Genomic DNA, 14,949 nt, shown 5'->3' with positions numbered 1-14,949 from the left:
GGCGGAGCAATGGGCGGGGCTTTGCAGAACAGCCGTGATTGACATAGAGGCCGTGACCAATGGGAGGGAAGAATCAATACGTGGGCGGGACGAAGGCGGGGTTATGCAGATAAGCCATGATTGACAAGGGAGCCGTGACCAATGGGAAGGGAGACTCAATGAGTGGGCGGGACGAGGGCGGGGCTACGCAGATCAGCCGTGATTGACACGGGGCCGTGACCAATGGGAAGGGAGAATCAATGAGTGGGCGGGGCGAGGGCGGGTTTTCCCCGCCCGGGGCTTCTCGAGGCCGCGGGTTCGAGACCCGGGGTGGGGAAAAACCGGGATCGGGGGGTGTGGGGGCGGCTCAAGGACACCAAACCCGGGGGGAATCCGGGGGGATCCCGCCCGGCAAAGGCTCCCGGAGCACCCCCGGCCTGGTCCGCGCGGGGCAGGAGCGCCTGGAGGCAGAGGAACCCCCCCCCAAACCCCATCAGCTGAGACCGCTCACGACTCGTGACACGAGTGCCGCCAACCCCCCCGGGGGGTGCCGACCCTGAGCCACCGAAACAGCGACAGACCCCGCGGGGCTGCAGAGAAACGAGTGTTTTACGGGAACCACAGGAGGAGAAAAGACGGGGGGAAAAGGGGAATTGTTGGACAAAAATCCCCCCGGGGGGACTCGGCCCCCGCCCGGGGCAGCAGCGGCACAGCCGGGGGGGGCACGGCCCGGGCTGGGGAGCCGCCTGACACCCCTGAGCCCCCCTCCCACCCCAGGAGGGTCCCCTGAACCCCCTTTTCCACCCCAAGCGGGTCCCTAAATCCCCTTCTCACTCCAGGAGGGTCCCCTGAGCCCCCTTCCCACCCCAAGAGGGTGCCCTGAACCCTTTTCTCATCCCAGGAGGGTCCCCTGAGCCCCCTTCCCACCTCAGGAGGGTCCCCTGAACCCCTTTTCCACCCCAGGAGGGTCCCTAAATCCCCTTCTCACTCCAGGAGGGTCCCCTGAACCCCCTTCCCACACCAAGAGGGTGCCCTGAACCCTTTTCTAACCCCAAGAGGGTCCCTAAACCCCCTCCTCACCCCAGGAGGGTCCCCTGAGCCCCTCCCCGGCCCTCAGCCCCCCCCAGGAGGCAGTTTTGGGAGGCGTTTTTAGGGGCTGAGGCTCCCCGAGGCAGTTTGGGGAGGTTTGTAGGGGCTCCCAGATGTTGGTTGGGGCAGTTGAGGCTCCTCAGTGTCTTTTTTAGGGGTTTTTTAGGGGCTGAATCTCCCCAGAGCACTTTGGGGGTGTTTTCAGGGTCTCCCTGATGTAGTTTGGGGTTTGTTTAGGGGCTGAGTCTCCCTGATGTAATTTGGGCAGGTTTTCAGGGGCTGAGGTTCCTCAATGTCTTTAGGGGTTTTTTTAGGGGCTGAATCTCCCCAGAGCAGTTTGGGGGGTGTTTTTAGGGGCTGAGTCTCCTCAATGCAGTTTAGGGAGGTTTTTAGGCCTCCCAGATGTTTTTTGGGGTGTTCTCAGAGGCTGAGTCTCCCCAGAGCACTTTGGGGTGTGTTTTCAGGGGCTGAGGCTCCACAATGCAGGTTGGGGAGGGTTTCAGGGGCTCCCCGCTGCAGTTTGGGGAGGTTTGTAGGGTCTGAGTCACCCTGGAGCAGTTTGGGGAGGTTTGTAGGGTCTGAGTTTCCTCAATGCAGTCTGGGGAGGTTCTCAGGGTCTCCCCGCTGCACTTTGGGGAGGTTTGTAGGGTCTGAGTCTCCCCATTGCAGTCTGAGGAGGTTCTCAGGGGCTCCCCAGTACAATTTGGGGAGGTTTTCAGGGGCTCCCCACTGCACTTTGGGGAGGTTTGTAGGGTCTGAGTCTCCCCAGAGCAGTGTGGGGAGGTTCCCAGGGGCTCCCCAGTGCAGTCTGGGGTTTGTTTAGGGGCCAAATCTCCCTGCTGCAGTTTAGGGAGGTTTTCAGGACCTCCCCAGAGCAGTCTGGGGACGTTCTCAGTACAATTTGGGGAGGTTCTCAGGGGCTCCCCGCTGCAGTCTGGGGAGGTTTGTAGGGTCTGAGTCTCCCCAGAGCAGTGGGGGGAGGTTTTCAGGGGCTCCCCAGTACAATTTGGGGAGGTTCTCAGGGGCTCCCCGCTGCACTTTGGGGAGGTTTTCAGGGTCTCCCTGCTGCACTTTGGGGAGGTTTGTAGGGTCTGAGTCTCCCCATTGCAGTCTGAGGAGGTTCTCAGGGGCTCCCCAGTACAATCTGGGGAGGTTCTCAGGGGCTCCCTGGAGCAGTTTGGGGAGGTTTGTAGGGTCTGAGTCTCCCCAGAGCAGTGTGGGGAGGTTTTCAGGGGCTCCCTGCTGCACTTTGGGGAGGTTTGTAGGGTCTGAGTCTCCCTGGAGCAGTTTGGGGAGGTTTTCAGGGGCCGAGGCCCCTGCCCGTGTCCCCGGGTGCTCCCCAGTGTCCCTCTCCCCCGGAGCAGTGTCCCTGTCCCCCGGAGCAGTGTCCCTCTCCCCGGAGCAGTGTCCCTCTCCCCGGAGCAGTGTCCCTCTCCCCCGGAGCAGTGTCCCTCTCCCCGGAGCAGTGTCCCTCTCCCCCGGAGCAGTGTCCCTGTCCCCCGGAGCAGTGTCCCTGTCCCCCAGCAGGTCCCTCTCCCCCGGAGCAGTGTCCCTCTCCCCGGAGCAGTGTCCCTCTCCCCCGGAGCAGTGTCCCTGTCCCCCGGAGCAGTGTCCCTGTCCCCCAGCAGGTCCCTCTCCCCCGGAGCAGTGTCCCTCTCCCCGGAGCAGTGTCCCTCTCCCCCGAGCAGTGACCCTGTCCCCCGGAGCAGTGTCCCTGTCCCCCAGCAGGTCCCTCTCCCCCGGAGCAGTGTCCCTCTCCCCGGAGCAGTGTCCCTCTCCCCCGGAGCAGTGTCCCTCTCCCCCGAGCAGTGTCCCTCTCCCCAGAGCAGTGTCCCTGTCCCCCAGCAGGTCCCTCAGCCCTTGTTGAAGGCCGCCAGCACGGCCCAGATCATCTCGCAGCCGCCGCCGGCCTTGGCCGCCTCCAGCTCGGGGTCGAGGTCCAGCAGGCCGCGGGCCCGGGCCGTGGCCAGCTCGTAGCTGTCCTGGGCCAGCCCGGCGAACACGCCGTCCAGCACGTCGGAGGAGTGGGCGAGCACCAGCAGGGCCAGCGTGCGCGGCTCCAGGCGCCGCGGCTCGCGGGCCCAGCGCTCCAGGACGCTCTCCCGCAGCCGCCGCTGCAGCCGCAGCTTCTCGGCGCCGTCCAGCACCGGGTGCGTGGTCAGGTCGAAGAGCAGGAAGTTCTGCTTGGCCGTGCAAAGGATCCCCTTCTCCACCAGCGCCTTGGCCAGCCGCTCCCGCACGTTCCGCAGCTGGAACTGCAGCTTGAACGGGTTCCACGTCTCCCCTGGGGACGGAGGTCGTTGCACAGGTTGTTATATATATATATATAAAATATTATATATATTGTGTATAAATAATATAGTGTATATGAATATATGTATTACATATAAATATAGAAAAATATAGAATAGAAATATATATTATATATATATAAATTATATATTTTTTGATAACCTATAAATATTATATATATTATATATAAATAGATATAATACATATTATATATAAAAATATATTATATATAAATACATAAAAAATACAGAATATAAATATATATTATAAATAAATATATAAACATATATAATATAAATATATATTATATATAAATATATAAACATATATAATATAAATATATATTATATATAAATATATAAACATATATAATATAAATATATATTATATATATAAATTCTATATATATCTTATGAAATAATGTAAATATTATATATAAAAATATATATTATATATAAATACATAAAAATATAGAATATAAAGATATATTATATATACATAAATTATATATATATTCTATATATAATATATATTATATATAATATATATTATATATAATATATATAATATTTATATCCAAAAATATATATTTATATAAAATATATATTTTTATATATAATATATTACATTATATCTATATATGTAATATATATTATATTTATATTATATCAAAAATTATATAGAGAATTATAATTCTGTAGATTATATATATGAAATATATATTTATATAAAATAATATATACTATATATATTTTATATACATAAAAATATACATTATATCTAAATATCTATACTATATCTAAATATCTATATAATATATCTTATATATTATATATAATATACATAATATATATAATATTATAATAATATATTATGATATATATAATATATATAATATATGTATAATATATAATAATATATAATATATAATATATAATATTATATATATTATATTTTACACATTATATAAATATAATATATCTATATAATAAATATTTATATATTAATATATAAATTTTAGATATATATTAATATATAATATTAATATATATTAATACATATTTATGTATCCTTTATTATATATAAAATATAACTGGATGATCCTGGAGGGTTTTCCCTCTGATTCCCTGATTGATTCTGTGATTCCCTGATTGATTTGGTGATTCCCTGATTGGTTCTGTGATTCCCTGATTGATCCTGTGACTCCCTGATTGATTTGGTGATTCTTTGATTGATCCTGTGACTCCCTGATTGATTCTGTGACTCCCTGATCGATCCTGTGATTCCCTGATTGAGGTTGTGATTCCCTGATTGATTTGGTGACTCCCTGATTGATTCAGTGATTCCCTGATCGATCCTGTGATTCCCTGATTGATCCTGTGACTCCCTGATTGATTTGGTGATTCCCTGATTGATCCTGTGACTCCCTGATTGATTTGGTGATTCCCTGATTGATCCTGTGATTCCCTGATTGATTTGGTGATTCCCTAATTGATCCTGTGATTCCCTGATTGGTTCTGTGATTCCCTGATTGATCCTGTGATTCCCTGACTGAGTCTGTGATTCCCTGACTGAGTCTGTGATTCCCTGATTGATCCTGTGATTCCCTGATTGATTCGGTGATTCCCTGATTGGTCCTGTGACTCCCTGATTGATTTGGTGATTCCCTGATTGAGTCTGTGATTCCCTGATTGATCCTGTGATTCCCTGATTGGTTCTGTGATTCCCTGATCAGTTCTGTGATTCCCTGATTGATCCCGTGATTCCCTGATTGATTCAGTGATTCCCTGATAGATTTGGTGATTCCCTGATCGATTCTGTGATTCCCTGATTGATCCTGTGACTCCCTGCCCCCAAGCCCAGCTGTGCCAGCCCTGCCCATGCCAGGGGATGCAGAGGGAGTGGGTGGTGCTGGTTCTCACTGCTCCTACCCGTGAGCAGCTCGATCCAGGCCGGGACCGTCTCGGGGCTCTCGGTGGCCTTGATGTGCCGAAGGGTCTCGTCCAGCAGAACGTCCCCGGTGGGAGTGTCCGACTGGAGCAGCACCTGCAGGGACAGAGGGACAGACACCTGGGCTGGGTGTGCCTTCAGAAACATCACTGCTTCAGAAACATCACTCCTTCAAAAACATCACTCCTTCAGAAACATCATCCCTCAAAAATAACATCCCTCAACAATATCATCCCTCAAAAATATCACTCCTTCAAAAATATCACTCCTTCAAAAATATCATTCCTTCAAAAACATCATCCCTCAAAAATATCACCCCTCAAAAACATCACTCCTTCAGAAACATCATCCCTCAAAAATATCACTCCTTCAAAAATATCACTCCTTCAAAAGGAAGGAATTCCTTAAGGACATCATTCCTTCAAAAACGCCATTCCTTGAAGACACCATTCCTTCAAAAGAATCATTCCTTAAAAAACATCATTCCTTGAAAAACACATCATTCCTTCAAAAGCATCATTCCTTAAAAAGCATCATTCCTTAAAAAACACATCATTCCTTAAAAAAAACATCATTCCTTGAAAAACACATCATTCCTTCAAAAGCATCATTCCTTAAAAAACATCATTCCTTCAAGACATCATTCCTTCAAAAACATCATTCCTTAAGAAACACATCATTCCTTAAAAAAACAGGAATCCATCCCAGCTCCCGGCTCCTCATCCTGGCTCCATCCCAGCTCCATCCCAGCCCAATCCCAGCCCCATCCCAGCTCCATCCCAGCCCCATCCCAGCTCCATCCCAGCCCATCCTGGCTCCATCCCCATCCCGGCTCCATTCCAATCCCAGCTCCATCCCATCCCATCCCAGCTCCATCCCAATCCCAACTCCATCCCAATCCCGGCTCCACCCCAATCCCAGCCCCATCCCAGCTCCATCCCAATCCCGGCTCCATCCCAACCCCAGCTCCATCCCAGTCCCAGCCCCATCGCAGCTCCATCCCCATCCCATCCCATCCCATCCCCATCCCATCCCAGCCCCATCCCAGTCCCATCCCCATCCCATCCCATCCCATCCCATCCCAGCCCCATCCCAGTCCCATCCCCATCCCATCCCATCCCATCCCCATCCCAGCCCCATCCCGGCTCCATCCCAATCCCAGCTCCATCCCATCCCAGCCCCATCCCAGTCCCATCCCAGTCCCATCCCCATCCCATCCCATCCCATCCCATCCCATCCCCATCCCAGCCCCATCCCAGTCCCATCCCCATCCCATCCCATCCCATCCCAGCCCCATCCCAGTCCCATCCCCATCCCATCCCATCCCATCCCAGCCCCATCCCATCCCCATCCCATCCCATCCCATCCCATCCCCATCCCAGCCCCATCCCGGCTCCATCCCAATCCCAGCTCCATCCCATCCCAGCCCCATCCCATCCCACTCCCGGCTCCCTCCCCATCCCATCCCAGCCCCATCCCAACCCCATCCCAGCCCATCCCAACCCCATCCCATCCCATCCCACTCCCGGCTCCCTCCCCATCCCATCCCAGCCCCATCCCAACCCCATCCCAGCCCATCCCAACCCCATCCCGCCATCCCACCTCCCAGCCCCCTCCGGCCGGCACGGCCCCCCCACCGAACCCATCCCAGCCCATCCCAACCCCATCCCATCCCATCCCACTCCCGGCTCCCTCCCCATCCCATCCCAGCCCCATCCCAACCCCATCCCAGCCCATCCCAACCCCATCCCATCCCATCCCACTCCCGGCTCCCTCCCCATCCCATCCCGACCTTCCTGTCCAGGAGCCGTTTCCTGCGCAGGGCCAGCGGCTCCAGGCGGATGCGGCCGCGCAGGGCGAGCTCGATGAGGATCCCGGCGCGCAGCCCCGAGGAGATGCAGTCATTCCAGAAGGACGTGTAGCCCTGGGAAAGGCGGCACGGAGCGGCTGGAAAACGGGAGAGGGAGCTCCGCACACCCGCTCCCGGCTCCCTCCGCAGGGAGGATTTCCCCACCAATTACAGGGATTTCCCCGCCAATTATAGAGGGATTTCCCCACCAATTACAGGGATTTCCCCGCCAATTATAGAGGGATTTCCCCACCAATTACAGGGATTTCCTCGCCAATTATAGAGGGATTTCCTCACTCGGCAGCCCCAGGATCCCACTTCCTGCCCCAAAAACTCCTGGGAACGCTGAGGAATTCCGGCCCTTCCCTGCTGCCCCCGCGGGCAGCTCTGCCCAGAACCGGGGAGGGAAAAATCCCGGGAAGAGGGAGAAAAGAGGGATCCGCTCTGCCCAGAACCGGGGAGGGAAAAATCCCAGGAAGAGGGAGAAAAGAGGGAGAAAAGAGGGATCCACTCTGCCCAGAACCAGGGAGGGAAAAATCCCGGGAAGAGGGAGAAAAGAGGGAGAAAAGAGGGATCCACTCTGCCCAGAACCAGGGAGTGGAAAATCCCAGGAAGTGAAAAATCCTGGGAAGCGAAAAATCCCGGGAAGAGGGAGAAAAGAGAGATCTGCTCTGCCCAGAACCAGGGAGGGAAAAATTCCAGGACCGAAAAATCCTGGGAAGAGGGAGAAAAGAGGGATCTGCTCTGCCCAGAACCAGGGAGTGGAAAATCCCAGGAAGTGAAAAATCCTGGGAAGGAAAAAAATCCCAGGAAGAGGGAGAAAAGAGAGATCTGCTCTGCCCGGAATCAGGGAGGGAAAAATCCCAGGAGGGAAAAATCCTGGGAAGAGGGAGAAAAGAGGGATCCCTTCTGCTGGGAACACCTAACCCTGTTGGAAGCCATTCCCCCTTGTCCTGGCACACTCCAGGAATAGTCTCTATCCATGTTTTTTGCAGCTCCTGGAGGTGCTGGAAGGGCACAGCGAGGTCCAGGGAAGAGGGAGAGCGGGATAATGGGGGTCAGACATGGAAAAGGCAGCAGCAGGAAGGGAGGGAATCCAGGGAGGGAAATCCCTGTTCCCTGGGCTTTAACAACACTCAGCTGCTGCTTTTCCAGAGCTGATCCCAGTTTGGAGCAACTGGAGCCCAGGTGGCCTCTCCCTTCCCAAACCTTCACTTCCCTTCCCAAACCTTCCCTTCCCTTCCCAAACCTTCCCTTCCCAAACCTTCCCTTCCCTTCCCAAACCTTCCCCTTCCCCTTCCCAAACCTGCCCTTCCCTTCCCTTCCCAAACCTTCCCTTCCCTTCATCCACTTGTTTTTTATCCCCTGATCAGAACAAATCCAAACTGTTTCACTGACAGGGAGCAGTTTTCCTGGGATTTCTGGGCAAGCTGGGAACAAACAGAGCCCAGGGAGAGGCTCTGCAGGGCCGGGATGGGGTGGGATGGAGCTGGGATGGGGCTGGGATGGGGCTGGGATGGAGCTGGGATGGGGTTGGGATGGGGTTGGGATGGGGTTGGGATGGAGATGGGATGGGGTTGGGATGGGATGGGGCTGGGATGGGGCTGGGCTGGGGCTGGGATGGAGCTGGGATGGGGTTGGGATGGGATGGGGCTGGGATGGGGCTGGGATGAGGAACCAGGATGGAGCTGGGATGGGGCTGGGATTGGGATGGGGTTGGGATGGGGTTGGTGATCCCAGTGGGATGCAAAGTCTCCCTTTGGGGACACCAACACCCCCCAAACCGCCCCAGCCAGGGGGAAATTCCCTTCTTGCTGCTCTTCCCCCGGGTGGAGAAGAGCAAGGGCAGCTCCAAAACCCCCCAGGAGCCTCCAGCCAGAGGCACTTCCCGAGGGAAACAGGCTGGGAATTGCCAGCCCTGCCCCAGGGAAGCTTTTCCAGCCCCCAAGGGCGTCTGTTTGCTCAGAGCATCTGGACACTGGGCCTGGCCCAGCCCTGGGAGCCATAAAAGACACCCCAAGCCTTTATTTGCCTTCTCCACTTCCTTGTGAGGGAGGACAAAGCCACCTTTCATCCCTGCCCTCCCGCTTTCCCTTTTCCAGGCGAGTTCTCCAGGAAAAAAGAGGTGTCAGCCTGACCTGGAGTCTCACTTCACCGCCCTGGAGGGCGTTTTAACCCCAGGAAAAAAATATTAAAACCGGTATAAAATTAAACTGCTGGGTGACTTCCAGCCCCTGGTCCCAAAAGCCAGGCTGGGCTCCAGCCAGGGGCTCTCCCACGTGGACTTTAAACAAGGAAATTGTTGGAAAATAAGGAAATTTGGGCAAAAATCGCCTTGTTTTTCCTGAGCCTCAGGTCACCAAAGCAGGAGAGAGAAACAACCTGAGGCCTGAAAAGCTGCAGCCAGGGCTGTGCTGCCTCTGCTCTCCAGGAGCAGGAATGTGGAAGGACAGGATGGAGAGGGGAGGGGGAAAAAAAATAAAAGAGTGCCAAGGTGGTTTTCTTTTAATCTCTTGTGCTCTCCCAACTTCCTGGTGGCTGAAGGGCCGTTCCCAGGAGGAATCCAGCGAGCCAAGAACACCAAACACGGCCCAGGAACGGGGCAGGACACGGCCCCACACTCTCAAATATTTGATTTGCTCCCTGTTCCTGCTCTGCTGCCGCTTCCTCCTCGGCTCTGCGGGTCCCAGAGCTCAGCTGGGGTTGTGAGGCAGGACAGGCACGGCCTCTGTCACCCTCACAACCCTCTGTCCCCCTCACAACCCTCTGTCCCCCTCACAACCCTCTGTCCCCCTCACAGGTCTCTGTCCCCCTCACAACCCTCTGTCCCCCTCACAACCCTCTGTCCCCCTCACAGGTCTCTGTCCCCCTCACAACCCTCTGTCCCCCTCACAACCCTCTGTCCCCCTCACAACCCTCTGTCACCCTAACAGGCCTCTGTCCCCTCACAGCCCTCTGTCCCCCTCACAGGTCTCTGTCACCCTCACAGCCCTCTGTCACCCTCACAACCCTCTGTCCCCCTCACAACCCTCTGTCCCCCTCACAACCCTCTCTCCCCCTCACAGGTCTCTCTCCTCCTCACAACCCTCTGTCCCCCTCACAGGTCTCTGTCCCCCTCACAACCCTCTGTCATTCTCACAACCCTCTGTCATTCTCACAGCCCTCTGTCCCCCTCACAACCCTCCATCCCCCTCACAGGTCTCTGTCCCCCTCACAACCCTCTGTCCCCCTCACAGCCCTCTGTCCCCCTCACAACCCTCCATCCCCCTCACAGGTCTCTGTCCCCCTCACAACCCTCTGTCCCCCTCACAGGTCTCTGTCCCCCTCATAACCCTCTGTTCCCCTCACAACCCTCCATCCCCCTCACAACCCTCTCTCCCCCTCACAGGTCTCTGTCCCCCTCACAACCCTCTGTCCCCCTCACAACCCTCTGTCCCCCTCACAACCCACAGTTCCCTCCATCTGGGCCCCTCCAGCTCCCCGAGACAGCTCAGAGCAGCCCAGGAGAGCTGGGAAAGGAAGCTCAGGCACCTCCCAGGGGCTCAATCCCAGCCCAGAGGAGCTGCACTGAGCTCCAGGAGGAGGTTTGACACCAGCTGGGACAAGCACAGCTCCTGGGGGTGGGACACGGGAACCACAGAGACCCAGGAGACCACAGAATCATGGAATTACTGAGGTTGGAAAAGGCCTCCGAGATAAACCAGCCCAGCCTGGCCAAGGAGTGCTCCTGGAGCTGGGTGGGTCTGTGCTGGAGGCTCTGCCACTGCCACCCCAAAATGCTCCTGCTTGGCTTCTCCTGCTCAATCCCACCCACCTGTCAGGAAGAGCAGCCCCATGGAACCCTGGAATCCTGCAATGGGTTGGGTTGGGAGGGACCTTAAAGATCAGCAGGACCACGGGCAGGGACAAGTCCCACCATCCCAGGTTGCTCCAGCCTGGCCTTGGGCACTTCCAGGGATGAGGCAGCCGTGGAACAACCCGTGCCAGGGCCTCACCCCCAAGGGTTCCCCCAAAACTGATCCACAACTGGACGAGGACAAGGCTCAGGGAACCCAACCCGGGGATCTCCTTCCCTGCCAAACACGTTCCTGCAGCTGAAAGGCACAGACCAATCCCATGGCACCGGGATCCCCTTCCAACAGGAGGGATTCCCAGGTTATTCCACCGGGGGTAACCAGCCCTGCTGCCCAGGGGGGTGAGGAGAGCCCAGCACAGACACTCCCACCCCTCCTGGAGTCCCCAGAGACCCCTCAGACAAAGGGGCTTTGGGCCAAGGGAACCAAAGGAAATCAGGTTTAGATTGGATGGGAGGAGGGAATCCTCCCCTGGGAGGCTGGGGAGGCCCCTGGCACAGGTTATTCCACGGATGTCCCATCCCTGGACGTGCCCAAGGCCAGGGTGGAGCGGCCTGGGAGAGCAGAAGGTGTCCCTGCCCAGGGCTTGATGAGCTTTAAGGTCCCTTCCAGCCCAAACCATTCCAGGATTCCATGAAATTGGTGCAAAACCCACGAACTAAAGCACAGCAAGACCCATAAATAAAATAAACTCCAACCCCAGCTTAGGGCTGTGACAAGAAGGTGTTTTACTCCTTGCTGGGTTTGTCCCACCAGATGTGGCCAGTCCTGGCAGATCCCAGAGGATCCCAGTGGGTCAGGGGGCTCCTGTGTCCCCCCTTGGCTTGGAGTAACCTGGTCTGGTGGAAGGTGTCCACTGGATGATCTTTAAGGTCCCTTCCAGCCCAAACCATTCCAGGATTCCATGAAATTGGTGCAAAACCCACGAACTAAAGCACAGCAAGGCCCATAAATAAAATAAATAAAACTCCAACCCCAGCTTAGGGCTGTGACAAGAAGGTGTTTTACTCCTTGCTGGGTTTGTCCCACCAGATGTGGCCAGTCCTGGCAGATCCCAGAGGATCCCAGTGGGTCAGGGGGCTCCTGTGTCCCCCCTTGGCTTGGTCTGGTGGAAGGTGTCAGGGCATGGAAGAAACGACCTTTAAGGTCCCTCCCAACCCAACCCATTCCATGATTCCCTGATTCCCAGCAGGGTGGCTTTGCTGGAGAGGAGCTCATCCCACTCCTCCTGCTGCTCATGGACACCCCCAGGGTATCACCCACCCCCCAAAGGACCCCCCCAAAGTCACCTCCTTGTCCTTGAGCCCCAGCAGCAGCACCTCCTCCATGAGGGTGAGCCGGATGTCCTTGGAGCCGTCGGGCTCCTCCTCGCCGGGCTCTCTGTCCGCGGCTCCGTCCTCCTCCCCGGCCAGCCTCCTGTCCGAGCCCCTGCCCGGGTCCCCCCGGCGTGCCCGGTGCGTCAGGGTCGTCATGGCCCAGCTGCTGCACACGGGGTAGGGTCAGGGCGGGCACAGGGTTGGGGACACAGAGCCAGAGCCCAAACCCCAACCCAGAGCCCAGAGCCAGAGCCCAAACACAGACCCAGAGCCCAGAGCCAGAGCCCAAACCCCGACCCAGAGCTCAGAGCCAGAGCCCAAACACAGAGCCAGAGCCCAAACCCCAACCCAGAGCCCAGAGTCAGAGCCCAAACCCCAACCCAGAGCCCAAATCCCGACCCAGAGCCCAGAGCCAGAGCCCAAACACAGACCCAGAGCCCAGAGCCAGAGCCCAAATCCCGACCCAGAGCCCAGAGCCAGAGCCCAAACCCCGACTCAGAGCCCAGAGCCAGAGCCCAAACACAGACCCAGAGCCAAATCCAGAGCCCAAACCCCGACCCAGAGCCCAAACACAGACCCAAACCCAGACGCAGACCCCAAATAGAGACTCCAAGCACAGACCCAAACCCAAACACAGATCCCAACACCAGACGCCAAAGCCAGACCCAAACCTAGACCCTGACCCAGAGCCAAACGCAGACCTAGACACAAACCCAAACCTAGACCCTGACCCAAACCCAGACCTAGACACTGACCCAGACCCAAACACAGATCCAAACCTAGACCCTGACTCAAACACAGACCTAGATACAGACCCGAACCCAAACCTTGACCCGGACCCAACCCAAACACAGACCCTGACCCAGAGTCAAACGCAGACCTAGTCACAAACCCAGACCCCAAACCCAGCGCCCGGGGGGCAGAGCCAAGGACACGGGACACGGTCCCTTCCACCCGGGGATTCCCAGCCCCCCTCCCCAGGAGGAGCTGACAGGGAGCGGCCGCTGGACGGGACCCGGCCGGGGACTGGAGTGGACACGGTCTCTTCGCCCCCTTCGCCCCCTTCGCCCCGGGGCTCGCCCGTTCCCGGGAGAGGCGGGTCCCGCACCGGGACAGGGCGGGGGACACCGGCTCCATCCCACCCCCGACCCCGGCTCCATCCCCGACCCCGGCTCCATCGCACCCCTCCTGGCCCCGGCTCTGTCCCACCGTTCTCCCGGCTCCATCGCACCCCTCCTGGCCCCCTCCCGGGTCCGCCGGTGCCCCCGTTCCCCTCACCCGTCCCGGAGGATCCCCCCGTTCCCCTCATCCCCCTCACCGTTCCCGGTGTCCCCCCATTCCCCTCATCCCCCTCACCGTTCCTGGTGTCCCCTCATCCCCCTCACCGTTCCCGGTGTCCCCCCATTCCCCTCATCCCCCTCACCGTTCCTGGTGTCCCCTCATCCCCCTCACCGTTCCCGGTGTCCCCCCGTTCCCCTCACCGTTCCCGGTGGCCCCTCATCCCCCTCACCGTTCCCGGTGTCCCCCCGTTCCCCTCACCGTTCCCGGTGTCCCCCCGTTCCCCTTATCCCCCTCACCGTTCCCGGTGTCCCCCAGCTCCCCTCACCGTTCCCGGTGTTCCCCCGTTCCCCTCACCGTTCCCGGTGTTCCCCCGTTCCCCTCACCGTTCCCGGTGTCCCCTCATCCCCCTCACCGTTCCCGGTGTCCCCTCATCCCCCCTCACCGTTCCCGCTGTCCCCCCGCTCCGCTCCCGGGTCCCCTCGGGCAGGAAAAGCCTCGGCGGGGCCGGGCCGCGGCGGCCGCCGCTTCCTGGACTCTGCTGGCCCCGCCCAGGCGGCGGAACTGACCAATGGGAGCCCGCGCGGGTGAGAGAGGCCAATGAGCGCGGCCGGGGGGCGGGAGGGTCGGCTGTCAGTCAAAGGAAGAGGCTCCGCCCCCTCCGCGTATCCGCGCGGCGCGTCCCGGGAGCGCTCCCGGGTCCGGGTCCGTCCCATCCCTGTCACATCCCTGTCACATCCGTGTCCCATCCCATCCCTGTCCTGTGTCCTGTCACATCCCTGTCACATCCCTGTCACATCCCATCCCTGTCCCGGGAGCGCTCCCGGGTCCGGGTCCGTCCCATCCCTGTCCTGTGTCCCGTCATATCCCTGTCCCGGGAGCGCTCCCGGGTCCAGGTCCGTCCCGTCCCTGTCACATCCCTGTCACATCCCTGTCCCATCCCATCCCTGTCCCGGGAGCGCTCCCGGGTCCGGGTCCGTCCCGTCCCTGTCACATCCCTATCCCATCCCTGTCCTGTGTCCTGTCACAGCCCTGTCCTGTGTCCCATCCCATCCCTGTCCCGGGAGCGCTCCCGGGTCCGGGTCCATCCCATCCCTGTCCTGTGTCCTGTCACATCCCTGTCACATCCCATCCCTGTCCTGTGTCCCGTCATATCCCATCCCTGTCCCGGGAGCGCTCCCGGGTCCGAGTCCGTCCCATCCCTGTCCTGTGTCCTGTCACATCCCTGTCCCATCCCATTCCTGTCCTGTGTCCTGTCACATCCCTGTCCCATCCCATTCCTGTCCTGTGTCACATCCCATCCCTGTCACATCCCATCCCTGTCCCGGGAGCACTGCCGGGT

At 56.6% G+C, this 14,949-nt stretch overlaps 1 protein-coding gene across 2 annotated transcripts; it reads right to left on the bottom strand.

The window, feature by feature from the left end:
• Positions 1-2,252: 2,252 nt before the first annotated feature.
• GOLPH3L (golgi phosphoprotein 3 like) lies at positions 2,253-14,167 on the bottom strand. Of its 2 annotated transcripts, none has more exons than XM_051775638.1 (5): positions 14,053-14,167; positions 12,303-12,495; positions 7,103-7,234; positions 5,292-5,406; positions 2,253-3,352 (listed from the first exon to the last, which is right to left on the bottom strand). In XM_051775638.1, the coding sequence occupies exons 2-5, from the start codon at positions 12,483-12,485 to the stop codon at positions 2,922-2,924; spliced, it is 861 nt and encodes a 286-aa protein (XP_051631598.1). In that variant the 5' UTR covers positions 12,486-12,495; positions 14,053-14,167; the 3' UTR covers positions 2,253-2,921. The 2 variants fall into 2 exon arrangements, with proteins under 2 accessions (XP_051631598.1, XP_051631597.1); XM_051775637.1 differs by having other exon boundaries at positions 12,303-12,492; positions 14,053-14,152.
• Positions 14,168-14,949: the final 782 nt, after the last annotated feature.

Source organism: Manacus candei, unplaced genomic scaffold, assembly GCF_025592945.1.
Source record: "Manacus candei isolate 608988 ecotype Guabito, Panama unplaced genomic scaffold, ASM2559294v1 h1tg000321l, whole genome shotgun sequence".
Lineage (NCBI taxonomy): Eukaryota > Metazoa > Chordata > Aves > Passeriformes > Pipridae > Manacus > Manacus candei.
Note: the sequence above shows the minus strand (reverse complement) of the source record. Positions and strands in the feature narration are given on the sequence as shown.

What these genes read in the sequence shown, in the direction of transcription:
- GOLPH3L (XM_051775638.1), bottom strand. Translation starts at nt 12,485, where the DNA reads ATGACGACCCTGACGCACCGGGCACGCCGGGGGGACCCGGGCAGGGGC. An exon ending in TGGGGCTCAAGGACAAGGAG is followed by an intron (nt 7,235 to 12,302) that starts GTGACTTTGGGG and finishes CGCCTTTCCCAG; the next exon opens with GGCTACACGTCCTTCTGGAA. An exon ending in AACGGCTCCTGGACAGGAAG is followed by an intron (nt 5,407 to 7,102) that starts GTCGGGATGGGA and finishes CTGTCCCTGCAG; the next exon opens with GTGCTGCTCCAGTCGGACAC.